The 23,685-nt window shown below is 40.9% G+C and overlaps 1 protein-coding gene across 5 annotated transcripts in view; it reads right to left on the bottom strand.

The window, feature by feature from the left end:
• The window catches only part of INIP (INTS3 and NABP interacting protein), a 36,524-nt gene extending 17,574 nt beyond the window's left edge, over window positions 1-18,950 (bottom strand). For 4 of the 5 annotated variants that reach the window (XM_026456254.2, XM_026456255.2, XM_026456257.2 and 1 more), the window contains exons 1-2: window positions 18,702-18,853; window positions 17,496-17,576 (exon numbers count right to left, since the gene is read on the bottom strand). In XM_026456254.2, coding sequence (XP_026312039.1) covers window positions 17,496-17,520 — 25 coding nt within the window. In that variant the 5' untranslated portion in view covers window positions 17,521-17,576; window positions 18,702-18,853. Of the gene's footprint in view, window positions 1-17,495; window positions 17,577-18,701 lie in introns of all 5 variants that reach the window. The other variant, XM_026456256.1, reaches the window with a different exon arrangement.
• Between the last annotated feature and the right edge of the window lie 4,735 nt (window positions 18,951-23,685).

Genomic DNA, 23,685 nt, shown 5'->3' with positions numbered 1-23,685 from the left:
CCCTGTTACACACTGATTTTCACACAGTACTTGTTGGTTACCAAAGCAATTGCTAAAAACCTAACTTCACAAAGATATGATGTCACTGAAAAGAATAGAGTGTACTGTTGAAACTGTAAACTATCTCAAACTACTTCATGTGGTGTCCAACTAATATAGGTAGTTTTGTGTTTGCTTTCAAAACAATTTTCCATGAGGCCTCTGGGATTTCTCCATGGGGTCTTAGGATGCCATGGTGTATAGTTCACAAACCACAGCTTTAGATCTTTTCTTCAACCACTACCCAAACAACTGAATGACAATTTCTCTCCCATTTTATCAGGGCAATCTTCAAAAAGACTTATAAATTAGGTATTATACAAATAAAGTGCATAATAAAGTATCTTCCAACTATTAAAAAACCTCTTTATAGATGCAGAGACCTCTCTCTAATGACAGTGCCCATCATAAACCATAAGTCTCAACTCATGAGACCAGCCTGGGCAACATGATGAAACCCCATCTCTGCTAAAACACAAAAAATCAGCCAGGCATGGTAGCAGGCACCTGTAATCCCAGCTACTCAGGAGGCTGAGACACAAGAATTGCTTGAACTGGGAGGTAGAGGTTGCAGTGAGCTAAGATCGTGCCACTGCACTCCAACCTGGGCAACAAAGCGAAACTCTGTCTCAAAAAATGAAAATAAAAATAAAAGCAGTCCACTAAGGAGAGTTATGTTGTTCTCATATATTGCTCTATTTACTACCTCATAGTGAGCCTGTTATCCAAATAAGCAAACAACTCATGCTCTCACAATAATCAAATGGAAAGATGTAAAACACAGGTATTACTGATTTTATACAACAGACGTTTCCCTAAAAGTTATGTAATACGAATTAAGGTAAGATAATTATGGAAAGACATGTTTAAGTATACTGGAATGTGTCATTTAGAGGAATCCAAAGGTGAGTTCTTTGTAAAGTGAAGAATGTTTTCCAAGCGAAGTTGGTACTCTCCCATTTGTATATACAAATTGCACATGCTTATTGTCAACTATAGCACAAGACTTGTTCTTTCTCAGTGGAGGCTACTACATTCTTAGAAGATAATTATGTGGTTCCATCTTTTTAGCGATTTAGAGATACTATAAATATAAAATAGGGCCAGGTGGCTCACATTTGTGCTTTGGGAAGATGAGGCAGGAAGATCACCTGAGGCCAGGAGTTCAAGATCAGCCTGGGCAACACAGCGAGACCTTGTCTGTATAAAAAAAAAAATTATTTTTTGAATTTAGCAGGGCATAATGGTGTGTGCCTACAGTCCCAACTACTTGGGAGGATGAGGCAGGAGGATTGCTTGAACCCAGGAGTTCAAGGCTGCAGTTAGCCATGACTGGACTGTGCCACTACTGCACTACAGCCTGGGCAACAGAGTGAGACTGTCTCAAAAAAAAATACACACACACACACACACACACACACAAAGACTGTCTCAAAAAAAAATACATACACACACACACACACACACACATAATTCTTGAAAAGCACACATAGTCTTGAAAAGCAATTTTTAAAATCTGATAATGTCTAAATTTTGTCATGAGCAAAATAAATGGCCATATTGGAAAATCCTGATCTGTTGTTTACAGCAGTATCAATTTCCCTCGATTAACTTGTTCACACAAAAATATTTTGGGGTCACTGTAATTATACATACATAAAAATGATATGAAGTACAGTCAACAATGAAAAAAGCATTAAAAAGCCTATATAAAGATAATCTGATCGATAATGTTCATATGAATAGGAGCACAACTGAATTGTGCTCAAGATGGAGTCTTGCTCTGTCGCCAGGCTGGAGTGCAGTGGCACAATCTTGGCTCACTGCAACCTCTGCCTCCCAGGTTTAAGTGATTCTCCTGCCTCAGCCTCCCAAGTAGCTGGGACTACAGGCACGTGCCACCACGCCCAGCTAATTTTTGTATTTTTAGTAGAGACAGGGTTTCAACATGTTGGCCAGGGTAGTCTTGATTTCTTGACCTCGTGATCTGCCCACCTCGGCCTCCCAAAGTACTGGGATTACAGGCATGAGCCATTGCGCCTGGCCGTGAATTTTAAAAACACTTTAAAATGTAATACTATGAAATTTGAAGAGTAATTTTTACAAGTACTAAAAAATTATTTATCCATTTAGTTAGTTTTAGAGGGAGGGTCTTACTCCTTCACCCAGGCTGGAGTGCAGTGGCACCATCACAGCTCACTGCAGCCTTGACCTCCTGGGCTCAAGCGATCCTCCTACCTCAGCCTCTCAAGTAGCAAGGACTACAGGAGGAACATGCCACCATGCCCAGCTAATTTGTTTATTTTTGGTAAATACAGGGTCTCACTGTGTTGGCCAGGCTAGTCTTGAACTCCTAACCTCAAGTGATCCTTCTGCTCGGGGCCTCCCAAAGTGCTGGGATTACAGGCATGAGCCACTGTCCCCAGATGAAAAATTTATAAGTGCTGAGAGTATGATGTAACTATAATTTGACAAATGATTTTCAAATATAACACCAAGCTGACAGGATAGCTTGATTCGATATTGTTTGTATTTTTTTTTTTTTTTAGTGGAAGAAAATGAATTCAATAAAAATACTGAAAGATATCAGAAGAATATTCAATTGCTCTGGTTTTGTTTAACATTTCTGAACTAGGTTGAGCTTTAAATGAAATTCATTCTACTCCCCCTTCCTCTCATTTTACTTGGCAAGAACTTTGCCAACAAGTGAAAAGGGGTGAGAGGAAGCATTCCTGGCAGAGATATCTTCATACAGAAAGTTATATGCCAATATGATAGTGGTCATGGTCAATGCAACCTTATAATAAAGAAAAATGGTAAGACAGAAAAAGATATAGTAATGTTAAATTGGACTGCCATTATTAACATATGCCCTAAAAGAAACATGGTCTCCTGCTCTGTCACTACAACGGCCAGTAAAAATGCCTCCCTCCTTATCCTTAACTCCATGTTGAACAGATTTTGGTCTCTAGCACTATTCTCCATTAAGAAGGAACCAGAGGCCAGGCACGGTGGCTCACACGTGTAATACTAGCACTTTGGGAGGCTGAAGTGGGAGGATCATTTGAGGCCAGGAGTTTGAGACCAGCCTGGGCAACACAGTGAGACCCTGTCTCTATAAAAACAAAACAACAACAACAACAACAAAAACACAGAGTTTTAGGGAGAGTACTAGGTCAATGTCTTAGGGCAGAAAAAAAATATCAAAATGGGATTGGACTATCTTGTCAGAAAGCAAGAAGACTTTAACATTTTTATGTATCCATTTATTTTTTGTTCTTAGAGATGAAGTTCTGCTCTGTCACCCAGAGCGCGAATACAGTGGTGGGATCATGGCTTACTGCAGCCTCAAACTTTGGGGCTCAACCCATCTTCCCACCTCAGCCTCCCAAGTACCTAGGACTACATGTAGGCACCACCAGTCATGCTCCTAGCTAAATTTTTTATTTTTTGTAGAGACAAAGTCTGTGTTGCCCAGACTGATCCTGAACTCCTGGTCTCAAGCAATCCTTCCACCTCAGCCTCCCAAATGCTGGGGATTACAGGCGTGAGCCACTGTGCCCAACTGAGAAGAATTTTTTAAAAAGGTCCAAGGTAAGTGATAAAAGGACAAAAAAGTCAATTCGAGGTTAGCTAGGCTGTCACAATTTGAACATTAAAAAGAGAATAATAATTACAGCTAAATGGAATAAATTAAGTCTGTGATAAGCCATGAATTCATAATGAGATGCAAAAGGGAAAGCTAAGATACATAAAAAGATAGTTACAAAGAAGGGTGAAAATAATAGGGTATCCAGTGTCTTATTATATTAATAACTAGGTTGGTGTTAACACTTAGGTGTTTTGTTTCTCCTGTTAAGTATATATCTATTTATGAAGTATAGCCATGTACTTTTTTGTTTCAGTACAAGGAGGGTAGGGTGGATACAAGGAATTATGTGTGACTAAGCCAAACAGTTCCAAAAAAAGCAGCTCGTGTACCAACAACAAGAAATTCAGATCAGCACAGGCCCTAACACATACAGTAGGATGTATTTTTAAAGGAGATGCAGTAGCTGATGAGTGCCTATAATCACACACAATGACCGAGTAGACATTGTGAGTTCTAAAAGGGTGAATTAGTCCAATATCCTAGAGAGCTCACAGTACGTAACTCATCCCTGATCGCTCAGGAGAGAAGACATCTATAATTCCTGGCACTACTGCTGCCAGAAAAGGGCAAGTTATAATGACAACAGAACACTGAGCTCTGAAACACTGATCACACACAAAATAAAGAATATTTCAGGCCAGGCGTGGTGGCTCAAGCCTGTAATCCCAGCACTTTGGGAGGCGGAGACGGGCGGATCACGAGGTCAGGAGATCAAGACCATCCTGGCTAACACGGTGAAACCCTGTCTCTACTAATAAAAATACAAAAAAACTAGCCGGGCGAGGTGGCGGGCGCCTGTAGTCCCAGCTACTCGGGAGGCTGAGGCAGGAGAATGGCGTGAACCCGGGAGGCGGAGCTTGCAGTGAGCTGAGATCCGGCCACTGCACTCCAGCCTGGGCGACAGAGCGAGACTCCGTCTCAAAAAAAAAAAAAGAATATTTCAATTCCTGGAATAACTCTAGGCTGCAAGAAACTAACAGTCTATGAGAAAGGCATGAACTTAAAAAAAAATCCCCCTGAGCAGGTAACATTCAATTATAGAGGGGAACTAATGCACACCAACACAACTTTAGGTTCCCATCAGCACAGCCTTTGGATAAGCATTAGGCATAACCAAACCTTGTGTTTTAATTAAGAATCAAATCCATCAACAACTCTGAACTCTCAGTAATTTGAAATTTTGCTTTGTTTTGGTAGTGGTAAGATTACTGTAACCTACCTAGGTATAGAAAAATTACTATAATTCTGGAAAAGTATAGAAATAGAAATCTGGAAGAGTATTATAACTCTAGGGAAATACAAAAATGCAAGTATATCAGCCGAATGCAGTGGTTCATGCCTGTAATCCCAGCACTTTGGGAGGCCAAGGCAGGAGGTTCACTTGAGCCCAGGAATTCAAGACCAGCCTGGGCAACATAGTGAGACTTCGTTTCTACTAAAAATAAGAAAAATCAGCTAGATGTAGTAGGGCACACTTGTGGTCTCAGTTACTCAGGAGGCTTAGGCAGGAGGATGGCTTGAACCTGGGAGGTCAAAGCTGCAGTAAGCCATGTTTGTGCCATTGCATTCCACCCTGGGCAACAGAGCGAGACCCTGTCTCAAAAAAAAAAAGAAAAAAAGTATAGAATGAATAAATTAAACCAACAGGTTAGTATTTTAAAATACTTTTAATTTTAAGTAAATTTTTGACCACTATATAAAGTGAATTTAACACACTATAATTAATTATAATTGTAATTTAAACTGTTATTAAACATAATTTAACTAAGCTTGTAAACAATGTCTAAATGTTTTAAAAAAATGTTTTTTGAGACAAGGTCTTGTTCTGTTGCCCAGGCTGGAGTGCAGGTGGCGTAATCAAGGCTCACTGCAGCCTTCACCTCCCCGGTTCAAGGCATCCTCCCGCCTCAGCCTCCCAAGTAGTTGGGACCACAGGCATGTGCCACCACACCTGGCTAATTTTTAAAAGTGCTTGTACAAATGGGGTCCCCCTGTGTTGCCCATGCTGGTCTCAAACTCCTGGGCTCAAGTGATTCTCCCACTTTGGCCTCCCAAAGTGCTGGAATTATACACATAAGCCACCACACCTAAATGTTTTAAAAAATTTTATTTTAGAACTTTAGTGTATTAGATAAGTAGGTTTATTAAACTGAGTATTAAATTATGAGCAGTGATGAGTATTTTCTCCATGCCCCAAATCTCGTCAGACATTAAAGAATGAAATGGAACGGAATGCTTGGGAATTGGCAAATAAATACAAGTGACTCTAGCACAAATTATGTGCGGAAAAAGCAGTGAAAGAAGCAGCTGGGAAGGTTAAGAAGCAGCCAGATATTTAGGGACCTTGTATTACATGTAGATTCTTAGTTTCATCAAATAGGCAATGGGGAGCTACTGAGAGTATTTAGAAAAGAACGAGGCAGAGATCAATCTTGGCACGGTTTCGAACACCCTCTGGTGGTAACAGAGAATAGATTACAGGGTAGAAGAGACCTGCTGCAGGGAAAAGTTAATCCAGGATCGGAGACAGGCAGTGAGGTAGAGACTTGTTCAAGAAATAGTGCAATATGAAAAGGTGCTCAACACCACTGATCATCAGAGAAATGCAGATCAAAACTACAGTGAGATATCATCTCACCTCAGTCAAAATGGCTTTTATCCAAAGGTCAGGCAATAACAAATGTTGGCAAGGACGTGGAGAAAAGGGAACACTTGTACACTGTTAGTGGGAATGTAAATTAGTACAACCACCATGGAGAACAGTTCGGAGCTTCCTCAAAAAACTAAACATAGAGCTCACTGAAGCCTCAAATTCCTGGGCTCAAGCGATCCTCCTGCCTCAGCCTCCAAAGCAGCTAAGACTGTATGTGTGCACTAGCACACCTGGCTAATTTTTTTTTTCAATTTTTTTGTAGAGACAGGGTCTCACTATGTTGCCCAGGCTCATCTCAAACTCCTGGCCTCAAGCAATCCTCCTGCCTCAGACTCTCAAAAGTAGTGGGATTGCAGGCATGAGCCACCACACCCAGCCCGCAATTTTCTATGGTAAGATTCTCTTAATTTCAGGGTTCAAACTTACTCTAACTAGGGCGTCAATATATAACTTTTAACAATTGTAGTCACTACATGAGGGTTTCTTTTTAACCTATATAGTCTCCTGATATAATTCAATGCATCTCTTTTCAGTCTCAGAAGCACAAAGATGTTTAATATATTATCTCATGTACGGTAAGAACTATTACTTTAATTTTTAAAAATAGTATAGAAACAGGGTTCTTGCTGTGTTGCCCAGGCTGGTCTTGATGGGTTCAAGTGATCCTTCCACCCCAGCCTCCCAAAGTACCAGGATTACACCAAACCTAGCAGAAACTATTTATTTATTTATTTATTTTTCTTTTATTTATTTTTTTTTTTTTTTTGAGATGGAGTTTCACTCACGTCACCCAGGCTGGAGTGCAGTGGCGTGATCTCGGCTCACCACAACCTCCACCTCCCAGGTTCAAGCGATTCTCCTGCCTCAGCCTCCCAAGTAGCTGGGACTATAGGCACGCATAATCATGCCACCATGATTACACATTAGCCACCATGCCTGGCTAATTTTGTATTTTTAGTAGAGACAGTGTTTCTCCATGTTGGTCAGGCCAGTCTCGAACTCCCGACCTCAGGTGATCCGCCCACCTTGGCCTCCCAAAGTGCTGGGATTACAAGCGTGAGCCACCTTGCATGGCCTCTTTTTTTTTTTTTTTTTAACCAAGCCATGTTTCTAAGTAATTGGCTGGAATTATTTAATATCCCTTTATAACTAACCTTTTTAAAAAACAAATTAAAAAATCTGTTTCAAACTTTTTTTTTTTTTTTTTTAAGAGACAGGGTCTTGCTCTGTTGCCTGGCTTTTGTTTGAAAAAGCATTTCCACTTTTGGAACTATAACACTATCTCCATTCACAATCACGTATGTTCTCATTTTCTCATTCATTCATGGAAACATTTTGACTCCCACACATTTCTTTTTTTCCTCCCGCACATTTCTTTGTCACTAAAAACACTCTCAAGTAACTAGCATTACATCAGATCGCATTTAAAATCTAAGAGCTGATAATCATTTTCCTTTAACAGCTCTATCACACTTAAATGAAGACTAACTGAAATTCTTATTGTAAAAAAAATCTCAAGCTAAAAGTGAAAATTATTTTGATTATATAGTTACGGACAATCTACTGCACTTTCATAACAATAATTTTTAAAAGATTATTTAAATCCTGTTGAGTGGTTATCCTATAAGCTATAGACTCTTCACAACTGTATAGTACATTAAAGTATCATACCTGAGACACCTATGTTTAGTATTAGAGGAATGTCACTGTGGTACTATTAGTTTAACATGTTTTCAGTTATTTTATTGATTCAACAAATATTTATTGTGTTGGAGACTAAGCCCTCTTTCAGATCGAGCAGTCTCTCACACTATCACACACAGGCACAAAGTTAGGTTCTAAGGATGCAATGATAAGGCAAAACTTGACATGATTCTAGCTCTCATGGTTTTCAAACTGTCCGGTGAAAACAGATCAATCAAATAATCACATGAATGAATGTGTCATTAAAATCTAACATGAGTAGTCTGAAATAAAGAAACCATTTGATGAGCATTTATAACAATCATTATTGTAGGAATGAATGCTAAATAAACTTAACCTAGCATGAAAGTTGGGGGAGCAGTGTCAGAGAAGGCTTTCAAAGGAGGTGATGCTTGAACTGAAATCTAAGGCATAAAATTAGGGGTGAGGAACAAAATAACCTTTCCCCCTTTAAAGAGATCACTCTAACTGCAATGTCGAGAACAGACAAGAGAAAATAGGAAACTATCACAGTAGAAAGAGCTAGAGATAATAAAAGTTATTAGTGGATGGAAATGCAGAGCTCCAACCAGATCCAGTAACTATTTAGGAAGTTAAATCAGGAGGAGAGTGATGGATTGAATATGAAGGAATGAGGAAGAAGGTGTCATGGAGGGGTCCTAGATTTTTTTGGTTCTTGCAGTTAAATATGCATTGGTTTTCTATGGTTGCTGTAATAAATTACCCAAAATTCGTGGCTTAAAATGACACAAATCTATTGTCTTACGGATCTATAGGTCAGAGGTCTCACTGGGCTAAAATCAAGGTGCTGCCAGGGCTGCATTTCTTCTTTTATTTATTTATTTATTTTTGAGACAGGGTCTCACTCTGTTGTGCAGGCTAGAGTGCAGTGGTATGATCAGGGCTCACAGAAGCCTCAACCTCCCATACTCAAGCAATCCTCCCACCTCAGCCCCATGCCCAGCTAATTTTTTTCATTAATTTTTTTTTAGAGACAGGGTCTCTAAACGGATTCTAGGAAAGAATCCATTTTCTTGCTCTGTCCTAAATCTAGTTAATGATGAACGTTGCCTATATCTTGCAAGATTAAAAAATTACTAAATCATAAGCCACCTTTCAGAGTTTACCAAAAATACGTAACAAAGAAAAGGAATCAAGCCCTAATGTCTGCTCAGGTGATTTGTCTGTGTTCATGTTCTCTTTCACCTAGACCTAAGGACTCACTCCTCTTAAAACTACTGCCACTTTTTCTACCCATTGAGGTTTGTAAGATGATGATGTATCTTCTGCTTGAATCAACCTTTCTTCCCCACTCATTTTTCTTTTCTTCTCACATATAAACTCACAGGCCCTTTTCACTTAAAGGATTTTCTGCTTAACAACCAATGTAGAAGATTAGATTAATCCCAATAAAGATTAAGAAGAGGTCTTTTGCCCCTTGTCTCGAGCTCCCAGTGGTTTCCTATCAGTGCTATCATCAGAATGTTGTAATTCCCCCTACTGAAGGGCAGTATGGGAAAACAGAATGAACAAGGAACTTGGGACTTGGAATCAGCTTGGGTTCTCATCTCAGCACTACCACTTGCTATTGAATATTGGGAAAATTACCTCACCATGCCTCAGGACCAATGGAGATAACAGTAACAGCTTTAAAGGGTGGTTACAGGGAATACAGAAAAATATAAGTAAAAGTCCTAGAACACTGCTTGCCACATGGTAGTTGCTTAATAAATACACACTATTATTGTTATTATTATCTAGCATTCTTTCTCCCTAGTCATTAGGTTAACATCACTAGATTACTGTAATCCCATATCGACAATTCTCTATCAGTGAACAGTTTCTCACTAGATAGGCCACAACTAGTTAGCATGCAGCTTTCTAATTATATTCACATTTCAGACTCCCAGGCCACTCTGAGTGCACATGGGGATCCCATACTCTCTCCTAACTAAACAGTCTTAGATGACTTTACATAATATTCTTCCCAGTTACAATTTCAATCTGGAGCCTATAGGTCAGGCCTAGCATCAGAAATCTAATTTATTCTCTTTGCTGTAGCAATTAAAATGCAACAAAAAGAAATTTAGCCTTTAGAAACCTACTCCAAATTGTGTCTTTGTATCCATACTCTCATCTTTAAAAAGGTACAAATACAAGAATTTTCAGATGCTTTTTATGCATCACTGGGACAAACTCTTAATTGAGAGGTAGCATACTTTAGTATAAACCTGAAGAATAAACTTGCTTTCCTTCTGGACCATCCATGGTTTAGGTGAAGACTTGTACTTGGATCTGAGGTCAAACAAGACACTTCCCAGGAGCCTTGCAATTCCATTCCTATGCAGCATGCTGAAATCACAGCTGAGAGCACCTGGACTGGCCCAAAAGCAATAGTTTCTACTACCTGATCTGCAGATCTTATGGTTACTACTATAAGCATTTTCAGGTATCTGTAAAATTGAAAAAAATCAAACAAAAGAATTCATGTTCCTTACTTAGTATTTCACTAGGTCTCTCTGAAATCAGGCTGAACCAATCCAGTGCCACCACATCATCATAGGACCTTGACGTTTACCAATAATGAAAGACTGCTGCTTTTGGTATCTTGTCCCAACTCCAGGTTGACAGTCTGCCTCTGCATACTAAAATTCTCATGATTGAAAGCCTACCAAATGTTCCATACTACCCTGGACAGTATGAAGAACATGGGACTGCAGTGACTGTCAAGAGCACATGAAATTTAGCAGTCCTGATTACTATGACAGCATGAAAGACTGCTAGATCTGAAAGAGGGGTTAGTCCCCAAAACAATGGAATTGTTCTCTACACCAGACAAAATAAGTAAAATATATTTATTTACATTAATAAATTACAACACATAAAGATTTTTTTAAATCATAGTTCTTTCAGTTGTCATTTTAAGGTAATTAAGGCCCTTGGCATAAATCTCCCTATTAAGTAATTCTTATACATACAAACAGTACAGAAATTATTTACTATAGAAAGTAAAATACAGCCAGGCACTGTGGCTCACACTTGCAATTCCAATGCTTTGGGAAGCCAAGGTGTGAGAACTGCTTGAGAACAGGAGTTCAGGAGTTCAGGAGTTCAAGAGCAGCCAGGGCAACAAAGCGAGACCCTGTTTCTACAGGAAAAAAAAAAAAGAAAAAAAATTAGCCAGGCATAGCTCAGCTACTTGGGATGCTGAGCTGAAGAGTTGGAGGCTGCAGGGAGCTACAATCACACCACTGCACTCCAGCCTAGGCAACAAAGAAAGACCCTGCCTCTTAAAAACAATTAAATTAAAAAGACAGAGAAAAAAATACAATAGATCTGAATAAATAAGAATTTTAAAATTTCACTGGAGTCTGGGAGTCTCTAGAACACGATGTGGACTCCCTCTGCTGGTTCCTAGTAGCAGCAGTTCCATGACACCAACAAAAATCCCTGACAAAGGAGCAACGGAAGCCAAAAGGCTAAATTCATTTCTATTTAGATTAGGGGATGTTTCATAGTGGATCTGACTATGGGTCAATCAAAGGTAATACTAAAAATGATTGCATTTTTACTACAACTACAAAAAAAGTAACCATCATATTGTAAATCTCAATGATTTGTGCTAATAGTGGGATAATTTAAAATCTATTTTCATCTGGAGTGCATTGTGTGGTTTTTAGCAGCGTATTATCTTTCCAAAATAGACTTCTCTTAGTTTTCATTTGAGCTCAAATTAAGTTACTTTTAATATGGGCCCTTATAATTTAATGGAAAAATAAAGAGGTCAACAACCACAAGGGAATGTGGACCTATGATTAGTCCACAGAGCACACAAATCACCCATGGCTATGTGAGAGGAGAACAGAATGGCATTAGCTGGTTACAGCTGGTAAGCTGTCACCACAACTTGATTTTTACAATACTATAATTCTACGAAACTCATGTAACCTTTAGTTTGTCCTAAATATAATTAATAAACTAAAACAGAATCGGCAAGCTTTCAACTTCCAGTACTGGCAGAGTAGTCTGGTTGGTCTAATCCTGCCACAAATATAATACTAAAATATTAAAAATTCACTAAAGGCACTGGAGTCTGACCAATATCAGGCAGAAACTGCAACTGGTGAGATTTGGGAACTTGTGGCCTTTTGCCTGAAGCACTCCCCAATCCACTAACAGCTCGGTTAGCCTCACCTTACTAGCCTGAGGTGTCAGAGGAGAACTCAAGTTCAGGGCTGACAGAATAGCCAAAAAATTAGGGGTAAGGCTTGAGGGAAAGGCAGAAGGAATAAAGCCCAATTCATGCATATAAAATCCACTCAAAGTTTTCTCTCACTGCTGAACTACACATACCCAGGGGAGATCCCAGGCAGCCCATCAATAAAGCAGATGGTGGAAGCTGAAAAACACTGCAAGATTTCAGCTGCTACCCAACACAGGAGAGACAAGATTTTGGAGTCGAGTCTGAGTTGAGTCAAGCTGCCTGCTAGGATGAAATTCACATTTCAGAAGAATATAACAGAATCCAGAGTTTCCACAATGTCCAGTACCCAATAACAAATCACGAGTTATAGGAGGAAAAAGGAAAACGTGACACATATGCACCAAAGTGCTGTCAACAGAAACCAACTCCAAGATAACCCCAATGATATAATTATCAGTCAAGGATTTAAAATCAGCCATTATAAATATGTTCAAGGACTCAAGTGAAAAAGACACAATAAACAAAAGGGGTAGTTCAGCAAAGAAATATGAACTATGGAAAATAATCAAATGAAAATTCTAGAACTAAAAAGTAAATTGAAACAAAATGTTCAATTAACAGCAGATTGGAGATGGCAGAACAGTTATTAAAGTTAGAGTATTAGAAATTATCCAATCTGGCCGGGCGCGGTGGCTCAAGCCTGTAATCCCAGCACTTTGGGAGACCGAGACGGGCGGATCATGAGGTCAGGAGATCGAGACCATCCTGGTTAACACGGTGAAACCCCGTCTCTACTAAAAATACAAAAACTAGCTGGGCAAGGTGGCGGGCGCCTGTAGTCTCAGCTACTCGGGAGGCTGAGGCGGGAGAATGGCGTAAACCTGGGAGGCGGAGCTTGCAGTGAGCTGAGATCCGGCCACTGCACTCCAGTCCGGGCGACAGAGCAAGACTCCACCTCAAAAAAAAAAAAAAAAAAGAAATTATCCAATCTGAAAAACAGAGAAAAAAATATTGAGGAAAAATAAGCAGAGCCTTGGAGTACTTAAATAATGGATGGAAACATCCCACATTTAGTGAAAGACATCAACCTACAGATCCAAAAAGCTCAACAAACCCCAAACAAGAAAACTACCTCTAGGCATACCATAGTCAGACCACTGAAATACAAAGAGAAAATCCTAAAAGCAGCCAGAGAAAAATAACACATTACATACAGGATAAGAACAACACCATAAGACAACCCCAAAGCTCATTAAGAAAATGAAAAGGCAAGCGAGACGGGGAGGAAATATGTGCAAAACATATCCGACAAAGGACTTGTATCCAGACTGAAAAATGAAAACAAAACAACTTGCTAAGAAAAGAAATAAGCCGATTTTTAGAAAATAAGTAAAAGATGTGAATAAACACTTCGTAAAGGAAGATTTACAATGGCCAATAAGTACAAAGAAAGTGCTCAGCATTTGTCATCAAGGAAGTGCATTTTAATGCTACAATGAGATGTCACTTCATATGTTCTAGAATGGCTAAAATTAAAGACTGACAAAAGTAAATGTGAATCAACCAGAACATTCACATATTGCTAGAGAGAATATAAAACAGTACGAGAGCTCACTTCGGCAGCACGTATACTAAAATAATAAAATGGTACAAGTGGCCCAGCATGGTGGCTCATGCCTGTAATCCCAACATTATGGGAGGCCAAGGTGGGAGGATTTCTTGAGGCCAGGAGTTCAAGAACAGCCTAGGCAACAAAGCAAGACCCTCTCTCTACAAAAAAATAAAACAATTAGCCAGGCATGGTGATGCACGCATGCAGTCCCAGCACTTTGAAAGGTAGAGGCGGGAGGATTGCTTGAGCCCAGGAGTTTGAGGCTGCAGGAGCTATCATCCACCTCAGAGCTCTAGCCTAGGTGACAGAATAAGACCCTGTCTCTTAAAAAAAAAGTATCTGAGGCCGGGTGCAGTGGCTCATGCCCGTAATTCCCAGCATATTGGGAGGCCGAGGTGGACGGATCACCTGAGGTCAGGAGTTCGAGACCAGCCTGGCTAACATGGTGAAACCCTGTTTCTACAAAAAATTAGCCGGGCACAGTGGCACGCACCTGTAATCCCAGCTACTCAGGAGGCTGAGGCAGGAGAATTGCTTGAACCCGGGAGGCGGAGATTGCAGTGAGCTGAGATCGTGCTATTGCACTCCAGCTTGGGCAACAAGAGCAAAACTCCATCTCAAAAAAAAAAAAAAGTATCTGCAAAAGAGACTTTAAATGCTCATAGCAGCTTTATTCACAACAGTCAAAACTGAGAAAACCCCAAAGCTCACAAACAGAAGAATGAATAAACAAAATGTGATATAGTCATACAATTGAATACTACTCCACAATAACAAGGAACGAACTACTGATCCATGCACAGTATGACAATACAGATGAATCTCACAGACGGTATGGTGAATGAAAGAAGCTGGACCAAAGGAGTATACACTTTTAGATGGAGTCTCGCTCTGTTGCCCAGGCTGGAGTGCAGTGGCGCAATCTCGGTTCACTGCAAGCTTCGCCTCCCGGGTTCACGCCATTCTCCTGCCTCAGCCTCCCGAGTAGCTGGAACTACAGGTGCCCGCCACCATGCCCAGCTAATTTTTTGTATTTTTAGTAGAGATGGGGTTTCAACGTGTTAGCCAGGATGGTCTTGATCTCCTAACCAAAAGGAGTATACACTTTTAAGAGTTCATAGGTTTAAGACAAAACTAAGATTTAAAAAGTCAGAACAGAGATGAGTAATTTAAAAATATGAAGATAGGTCAAATATACGTAGAGTCAAACAGGACTTCAGACTTGATACAGAAAAAATAGAGGCATCCTTCCAGTAGTTAAGTAGTTAACTACTTGCCAAGTGAGATTCAATACTTTATAGAGAGTAAATTTTACTTTTATAAATATTTTAAAATAAAAACTCCTTGATAGCAGCAAATGTGTCTGACTTGATTTGTTTTGGAGCTATCTTAACACGGGTGAAATGTGTACAAAAGTTTTTACAGCAATGAAAATAAAGGCACGGATAATGCATGATGACAATACAACTTCTTTAACAGTGGTTATAATTTCAAGTAAAAGAGCAGGCGAATATAGATGTCAGAAGAGGCCATAAGGTGAATAATGGGAATACAATTTCAATGTAAATAATCTTAACATAGATTAAAATATAGGATTAATAATATAAAGGATGTTGTATATCTGATCCAGTGCCAGATCTACCATCATATGTTGCTTAACAACAGGGATACATTCTGAGAAACTCGTTGTTAGGTGATTTTGTGTTGTGCAAACACCAGTGTACTTACACAAACCCAGATGGTATAGCCTAGGCTGTACGGTACAGTCTGTTGCTCTTAGGCTACAAACATGTACAGCATGTTACTGTACTGAATACTGTAGGCAACTGTAATACAATGCTAAATATTTGTGCATCTAAACATAGAAAAGGTAGAGTAAAAATATGGCTTAGGGAACACTTATTCTATTTTATGAAATGAAGTGTTGCCTGATTCTAGAATCACAAATAAAGCCAATTGAGATCTTAAAAACACACACATACACATACACATACACACACACACACACACACACACACACCACACACACACACAGTTTAAAAGATAAAAAATGGTATACATGTACAGGGCATTTACCGTGCATGAGCTTTCAGAACTGAAGTCACTCTGGGTGAGTCAGTAAGTGAGTGGTGAGTGAATGTAAAAATCTAGGACGTTACTGTATACTACTGTATACTTAGGCTCCACTACATTTATTAAATTTTTCCTTCTCCAATAATACATTAACCTTAGCTTATTGTAACTTTCTTTTATAAACCTTTAAATTTTTTTAATTTTTTGACTTTTGTAATAACACTTAGCTTAAAACACAAAATCCTGGGCCGGGCATGGTGGCTCAAGCCTGTAATCCCAGCACTTTGGGAGGCCAAGGTGGGTGGATAACCTGAGGTCGGGAGTTCGAGACCAGCCTGACCAACATGGAGAAACCCCGTCTCTACTAAAAATACAAAATTAGCCCAGCGTGATGACATGTGCCTGTAATCCCAGTTACTTGGGAGGCTGAGGCAGGATTGCTTGAACCCAGGAGGCAGAAGTTGCAGTAAGCCTGGCTGGGCGCAGTGGCTCAAGCCTGTAATCCCAGCACTTTGGGAGGCCGAGGTGAGTGGATCACAAGGTCAGGAGATCGAGACCATCCTGGCTAACACTGTGAAACCACGTCTCTACTAAAAATACAAAAAATTAGCCGGGCAAGGTGGCGGGCGCCTGTAGTCCCAGCTACTGGGGAGGCTGAGGCAGGAGAATGGCGGGAACCCGGGAGGCGGAGCTTGCAGAGCGCCGAGATCGCGCCACTGCACTCCAGCCTGGGCGACAGAGCGAGACTCCGTATCAAAAAAAAAAAAGTTGCAGTAAGCCAAGATCGCACCATTGCACTCCAGCCTGGGCAACAAGAGTGAAATTCCATCTCAAAAACAAAACCAAAACAACAACACACAAAACATTGTACAGCTGTAAAAAAAAAAAAAAAAAAAAAAAAGGTATTTTCTTTATATCCTTATTATATAGGCTTTTTTCTATTTTTAAAATATTTAATTTTTTACTTTTTAAACTTTTTTGTTAAAAATGACACAAACATACATTGGCCTAGGCCTACACACGGTCAGGATTATCAAGATGTCACTAGGCAATCGAAATTTTTCAGCTCTGTTATAATCTTATGGGACCACCATCCTATAAGCAGTCTATTATTATTCAGCACATGAGTGTATTTCAAATGTAGTTTTTTTCTTTGCTTTTTTTTTTTTTTGAGACAGAGTCTCACTCTGTCGCCCAGTCTGGAGTGCAGTGGCGCGATCTCGGCTCACTGCAAGTTCCACCTCCTGGGTTCAAGAAATTCTCCTCCCTAGTAGCTGGGATTACAGGTGCCTGCCACCACACCCAACTAATTTTTGTATTTTAGTCGAGGCAGGGTTTCACCATGTTGGCCAGGCTGATCTCGAACTCCTGACCTCAAGCAATCCACCCGCCTTGGCCTCCCAAAGTACTGGGCTTACAGGAGTGAGCCACCGCTCCTGGCCTATTCATTTTTTAAATTCTGGCTACAGTAACTGCCCTATGCTAAATTTTCTCTTATTCAAATACATTTACTATACGGGGAAAATGTTCCTAGTAAAGAAATTCCCGCTGTCATTACCTTGTCCTGAAGAGTTTGCTGCCATTTTCCTATTTTGTTTCAATTATGTCCAGCAGCAATTGGTCAGCACTTCACAATCACCTGTAAAATATGTGTACACACATATACAATGCACCATATTTTAATTACAAACTAAAAGGAAGAGTTAGCCTCCCTCCTTACAATGAAATGTTTGCTGTTTCTTAACCTCTTCACAAAGATACATTTGAAATGTACACGGACTGAAATCCCACATGTAAACTGTGCTAGTGTCTCAAGCACTTAATTAAATACAGCATTGTTTATTCTAGCAGATGTTCATACCATTTAGCATTACTGTCTTTAATAAATATCATTAGGTTGTATTTACCAAATATATCAACCAATTGATAGAGTCAATACAATCACGGTGTTAGGAAAAAAAATCACCTATGGTGTCTCTGCATTCGTCTAAAACACATACCCAGCAACTACTGTGTACACTGAAAGCTAAAAAAGGAAAAGGAGTAGTGTACCTGCTCTGCACCATACACTGTGTAAGATGCTCGAAATTAGTTCCTTTATTTATTTATCAACATTTTATAGATGAGGAGACGGTACCTAGGGTCATAAAGCTAGTAAGAATTATTTGGGCTGCTGGTTTCCAAACTTCGTGCTTTCATACTAAATCCTGGGGAGATCCAAGATGAGCAAGATCCTACTCCTACTCTCAAGGAACATATAATCCGATGGGAAAATAAAGTCTTATTCAAGCAACCATATACTATTAATTAAAAAAAAAAAAAAAAAAAAAAGCTTAACAAACGCGCTCTTTAAAAGGTGGGCACAGTGCCGGAGGCAAATAATTGATTTCCTTGGGAGCAAAGAGTGACGCCTTAGTCTAGGGAGCCGGGAAAGACATAAGAAATAGAAAGCAGGCACCGGTTTTTAATAAACGAATCGTTAGGTGTCTCCAGCAGCTGACAATGCCGGGTTAGGACTGGAGGACAACAGGGCCATCTTGTGACAGGGCTAGACTGGCGTGCCAGAAAGGTCCCTGCCTGCGGGCTTGCAGAGTCGACTGGGCCAGCGCTGTGAACGAGACGAAGGAAGCAAGTAGGAGCGAGAAATGTTGGGTGGCAAGGTCGGAGGGGAGGTCGCTGCCTGTAGCAACAAAGACGGCGGCTGCAGGTTAGGACCGCGGCCACACTTTTCTATTCCCCGGTGCTGCCAGACTGTCGTACTTACCTGGGACCCGAGGACACCGGGACCGCCTCGCTTTCCAATCGCGGCTCTTAAAGGGGGCGCGACCACTTAGGCAAAAGGGGCTCAACTCACCGCACTACAACCTTCCCGCCCCCGCTGAGCTTCCGCCTACTGACTGACGTGCGCCCCAGGGAGCGGAAACCCCGCCTCCCGCCGGGACCCAACGGCCACCACCCGTCGCGATTCGCACTTTAGCGGACACCTCAGTGCAGACGTCACTTTTTTTCCAAAGAGTGACAGTCGAAGAGGCTCACGGGAGATGCAAGCAGCACTGTTGGGGGCGGACCAGGGTGGGGCGTGGCCCGGGGCGGGGCTGTCAGGCAGGGGCGGGACGGAGAACAACTGGGTCCCTAGCACCAAGACTGGCTTTTTCTTCATTGCCACGGCCTGTCCGATCTTGCGACGGTGCGAGTCCACCTCGGCTGGCCTCGGAGGAGAGGCGAGTCTAGAGGCTAAGCTCGCTTTCGAGCTTTAACAACCATCTCGGATTGCACATCCGCACACACACATACACACACACACAAATTTAGGAATATTTTTTGTCTACAGTTTACACAATTATACACAATGGAAGCACTGAACATGGAGGATTTTTATTACAGTGCAATAATCTGCATTTAAGAAGTGGACGTGCCACATCGCAGAACACCAAGATGCCAGGAATGAAATCACCTGCTGCCCACCTGATTCCAGCACAATAGATATATCTACACATTTGAATTAGAAGGTAATCTTATATTGACATGTGTTCAAATTGCACTTTTTTTTAATTAAAAAAAAATGTTTTTTATAGAGGTAGTGTCTCGCTTTGTTGCCCAGGCTGGTCTTGAACTCCTGGCATCAAGGGATCTGCCCACCTCAGCCTCCCAAAGTGCTGGGATTACAGGCGTGAGCCACACTGCCCTGCTTAAAATTGCAGTGTCTTAATCTCTTCCGAAAGATACATTTGAAAAACACACAGACTTAAATCACAAATGTAAGCTCCCCAAGCGCCTCAAGCATTTAATTAAATAGAATGGATAATGAATTTGAACATATGTTTTTAATAATCGATGTTTGCTCAAGAGTACAATGTTTATGATACACAGTTTTCTTGTGCACAGATCAATGACTGAAATAATCGTTTCAATACCAAGTATTTATTTACTCAAAACCAAGCATGTATTTACTCTATACCAAGCAGCTATTGAATGCCTTCTACAATGTGAGGTGCTTCCTGTGCATCAGCTCTGGTCCTGTTGTTTCCTGATTCACATTTGACACTCGTGTTTCTTGCTCTATGTCAAATAGTGAGCTAAGATTCAAATTAAAAGATCTGCCAGATGCTAAGGCCTGAGTTCTTAAATCTCACACATTGCCTCTGTTCTGGAAGAAAGAATTCCTCTGAGACCAGTTCTTGCTGACTTTACTTTAATCCAGATATAAAGCCTAACACATGAGCATTTTGATGGTAGGCCAGGAGCCCTTTCAGTTAAGAGGACTTTGTGAGTTCTAGTATGACTAAAAAGATGACTGAGATCTAAATGGCTGATAGAACCTTAGAATTTTTTTGTTTTGTGGCCTAGCTAGGCAATATAGAAACTAGAGTACAGAAAGTTCCAGTCTAAGTTTCACCTCCTTATTTAAGGAGGTGAGAGAAAAAAGAGTTCTAACCCTAAACAACATTTTATAACTTCCTAGCAAATTCAGCCTCTGAGAGTTGAAAGAACATTATCAGGAGAAAGATAAATTTAACTTGCTTCCGATTATTTTGCCTTTTACTTGGTAGGTCATAGCCCTTGAAACCCTTCTGTCTTCTCGTAGAGTTTTTGGAACTTCTGCCTCACTGTGTTAACCTCTAACACAATGGTTAATAGTGAGTCAGTTTACTTGAATGCAAATTCGAACTTTAACACTTAATGATTGTGAGCCCTGGTTTAACCTTTTGGTGCCTCTGTTCTATCATCTATAAGATGGGAATAAAAATAAATGATTGGGTATATGTAAATCACTTAGAATAGCACCTGGCACATAATAAGTACTCAATAAATGTTTACTATTAGAATATAAACAATGAACAATCTGTTGTACTGGGTATCTTGGCAAGTGGTCAGTAGGTCAGCTGAACCTGGGTGTGGTGGCTCATGCCTATAATCACAGCACTTTGGGAGGCCAAGGCAGGAGGATTACTTGAAACCAGCCTGGGCAATATAGTGAGACTTCATCTCTAGAAAAAAATCTTAAAAATTTGCCAGGTATGGTGGTGCGTGCCTGTGGTCCCAGCTATTTGGGAGGCTGAGGTAGGAGGATCGCTTGAGCCCGGGAGGTCAAGGCTACAGTGAGCTATGATCATGCCACTGCACTCCACTCCTGCACTCCAGCCAGGGCAACAGAGCAATAGACCCTGTCTCAAAAAAAAAAAGGTCAGCTGAGAAATATATTAGGAGAAAATCCAAGACAGGACTGCATGTTATAGCCCCTTGGCTCTATTAACTAATAGCAGTCTGTGAATTACTTTATCCTGAAACCACTGTGGTTACAGACCTTCAATATCAAAGTAGAGTTGACAATAGTCCCTAATTTCCAACTGAAACCACCCTAACCTCCTTTTTTGGTATTTTGTGATAAAGTATTTGGGGATCTGCATGAGGCTAGACAACCTTTAAAATCAAATGTGTAGCAGTTTGAGACAATTACGGTATTAGTTATCTATTGCTATGTAACAAATTACCCTGAATCTTAGCAGTTTAGAACTTGGGTTTAGAACCTGGCCCTGCACTTACTGGGTGAACATTTGGACAAGTTATCTGTTCCTCAACATCCTTATCTGTGGAAAGGGGTATTAAAAGCACCTACCTTACACCATTGTTTTAAAGATTAAATAAAATCAAACCAGATGCCTCAGATCTATAAGCTATTATTTTCTATTAAACATAAATTCTAACTCATTAGAGTATTAAAGCAATATGAAATATCATGAAGATTTTATACAACAAAATATGGTGGCCTCCTATTGTCATCCCTTCCCACGTTAAATAAACTTGACCCAAGTAACCAATGGGATATTGTGGAAGTGTCAGTGTGTGACACTGATTGCAGTTTCGACCTTGGCCTCTTTTGGGTCACTTACTCTAAGGGAAGCCATGTATATGTCATGAGGTCACTAAAGCAGTCGATGTGGAGAGCCCACATAAAGAACTGAGGCAAGCCTTCCACCAACAAACCAGCACCAAGTTGCCAGTCAAGTAATGATCCACCTTGGAAGTGGATCCTCCAGCCCTAGGCAGGCCTTCAGATGACTGCAGCTCTGGCTGACATCTTGATTGCAGCTTCAAAAGCAATCCTGAGCTAGAACCACTGAGCTAAGCTGTTCACAAATTTCTAATCCACAGAAACCATGTAGGATAGTAAATATGGCTTGTTTGTAGTTGTTTTTGTTGGTTTCTGAGATGGAGTCTCACTCTGTCACCCAGGCTGGAGTGCACTGGTGCAATCTCGGCTCACGGTAACCTCTGCCTCCCAGGTTCAAGCCATTCTCCTGTCTCAGCCTCCTGAGTAGCTGGGACTATAGGCGCCCGTCACCATGCCCAGCTAACTTTGTATTTTTAGCAGAGACGGGTTTTCGCCATGTTGGTCAGGCTGGTCTGGAACTCCTGACCTCAGGTGATCCACCTATCTCAGCCTCCCAAAGTGCTAAGATTATAGACGTGAGCCATCACGCCTGGGTGTCTTGTTTTAAGCCACTAAATTCTGGAATAACTTATTAGACATCAATATATAACTAATACATCAGGATCCACAAAATGCCTTGGCTGGTCCGAGTTCAGTGGTGTTTACAACTAATTGATCACAACCAATTACAGATTTCTTCAGATTTCGTTTTTCTTTCTTTGCTCTCACTGCTCCACTTGACTAGCATTTTTTTTTTTTTTTTTTGAGACAGAATCTCACTCTGTCACTCAGGCTGGAGTGCAGTGGTGTGGTCTTGGCTCATTGCAACCTCTGCCTCCAGGTTCAAATGACTCTCCCGCCTCAGCCTCCCAAGTAGCTGGGACTACAGGCACGTGCCACCACACCCAGCTAATTTTTGCATTTTTAGTAGAGATGGGGTTTCACTATGTTGGCTAGGATGGTCTCAAACTCCTGACCTTGTGATCCACCCACCTTGGCCTCCCAAAGTGCTAGGATTACAGGTGTGAGCCACTGCACCTGACCAGACTAGCCGTTTTCAAAATTAATGTTTAAGAATGTTCTAAAATAGGCCAGGTGCAGTGGCTCATGCCTGTAATCCCAGCACTTTGGGAAGCTGAGGTGAGTGGATCACCTGCAGTCGGGAGTTCAAGAGGAGCCTGACCAACATGGAGAAACCCCGACTCTACTAAAAATACAAAATTAGCCAGGCATGGTGACACATGCCCTTAATGCCAGCTACTCAGGAGTCTGAAGCAGGAGAATCCCTTGAACCCAGAAGTCAGAGGTTTCAGTGAGCTGAGATCGCGCCATTGCACTCCAGCCTGGGCAATAAGAGGGAAACTCTGTCTCAAAAAGAAAAAAAACTGTTCTAAAATGTAAAAAACACCACAATACCTTTCACCCCTCTCCCCTCTCTGTACCACTACCTTCTATGCAGAAGATTTCTGACCATTATTAGCCTTGGAGGATTATCCACTTAAGGGAGATGGTAGGGTTCATTTAGAATGAATTCTCTACGTGGAGCCGCCTGACTAACATGGAGAAACCCTGTTTCTACTAAAAATACAAAATTAACTGGATGTAGTGGTGCATGGCTGTGATCCCAGTTATTAGGGAGGCTGAGGCAGGAGAATCTCTTGAACCCTGGAGGTAGAGGTTGCGGTGAGCCGAGATCGCGCCATTGCACTCCGGCCTGGGCAACAAGAGCGAAACTCCGTCTCAAAACAAAAACAAATCCAGAGTCTCACCTAAATCACATATGGGTGAGACTCAAAGTGTAATTCATCTTGAGGTA

The sequence above is a fragment of the Piliocolobus tephrosceles genome, chromosome 14, assembly GCF_002776525.5.
Source record: "Piliocolobus tephrosceles isolate RC106 chromosome 14, ASM277652v3, whole genome shotgun sequence".
NCBI classification, from domain to species: Eukaryota; Metazoa; Chordata; class Mammalia; order Primates; family Cercopithecidae; genus Piliocolobus; species Piliocolobus tephrosceles.
The sequence above is the reverse complement of the archived record's forward strand: the minus strand, read 5'-3'. Positions and strand labels throughout refer to the sequence as shown.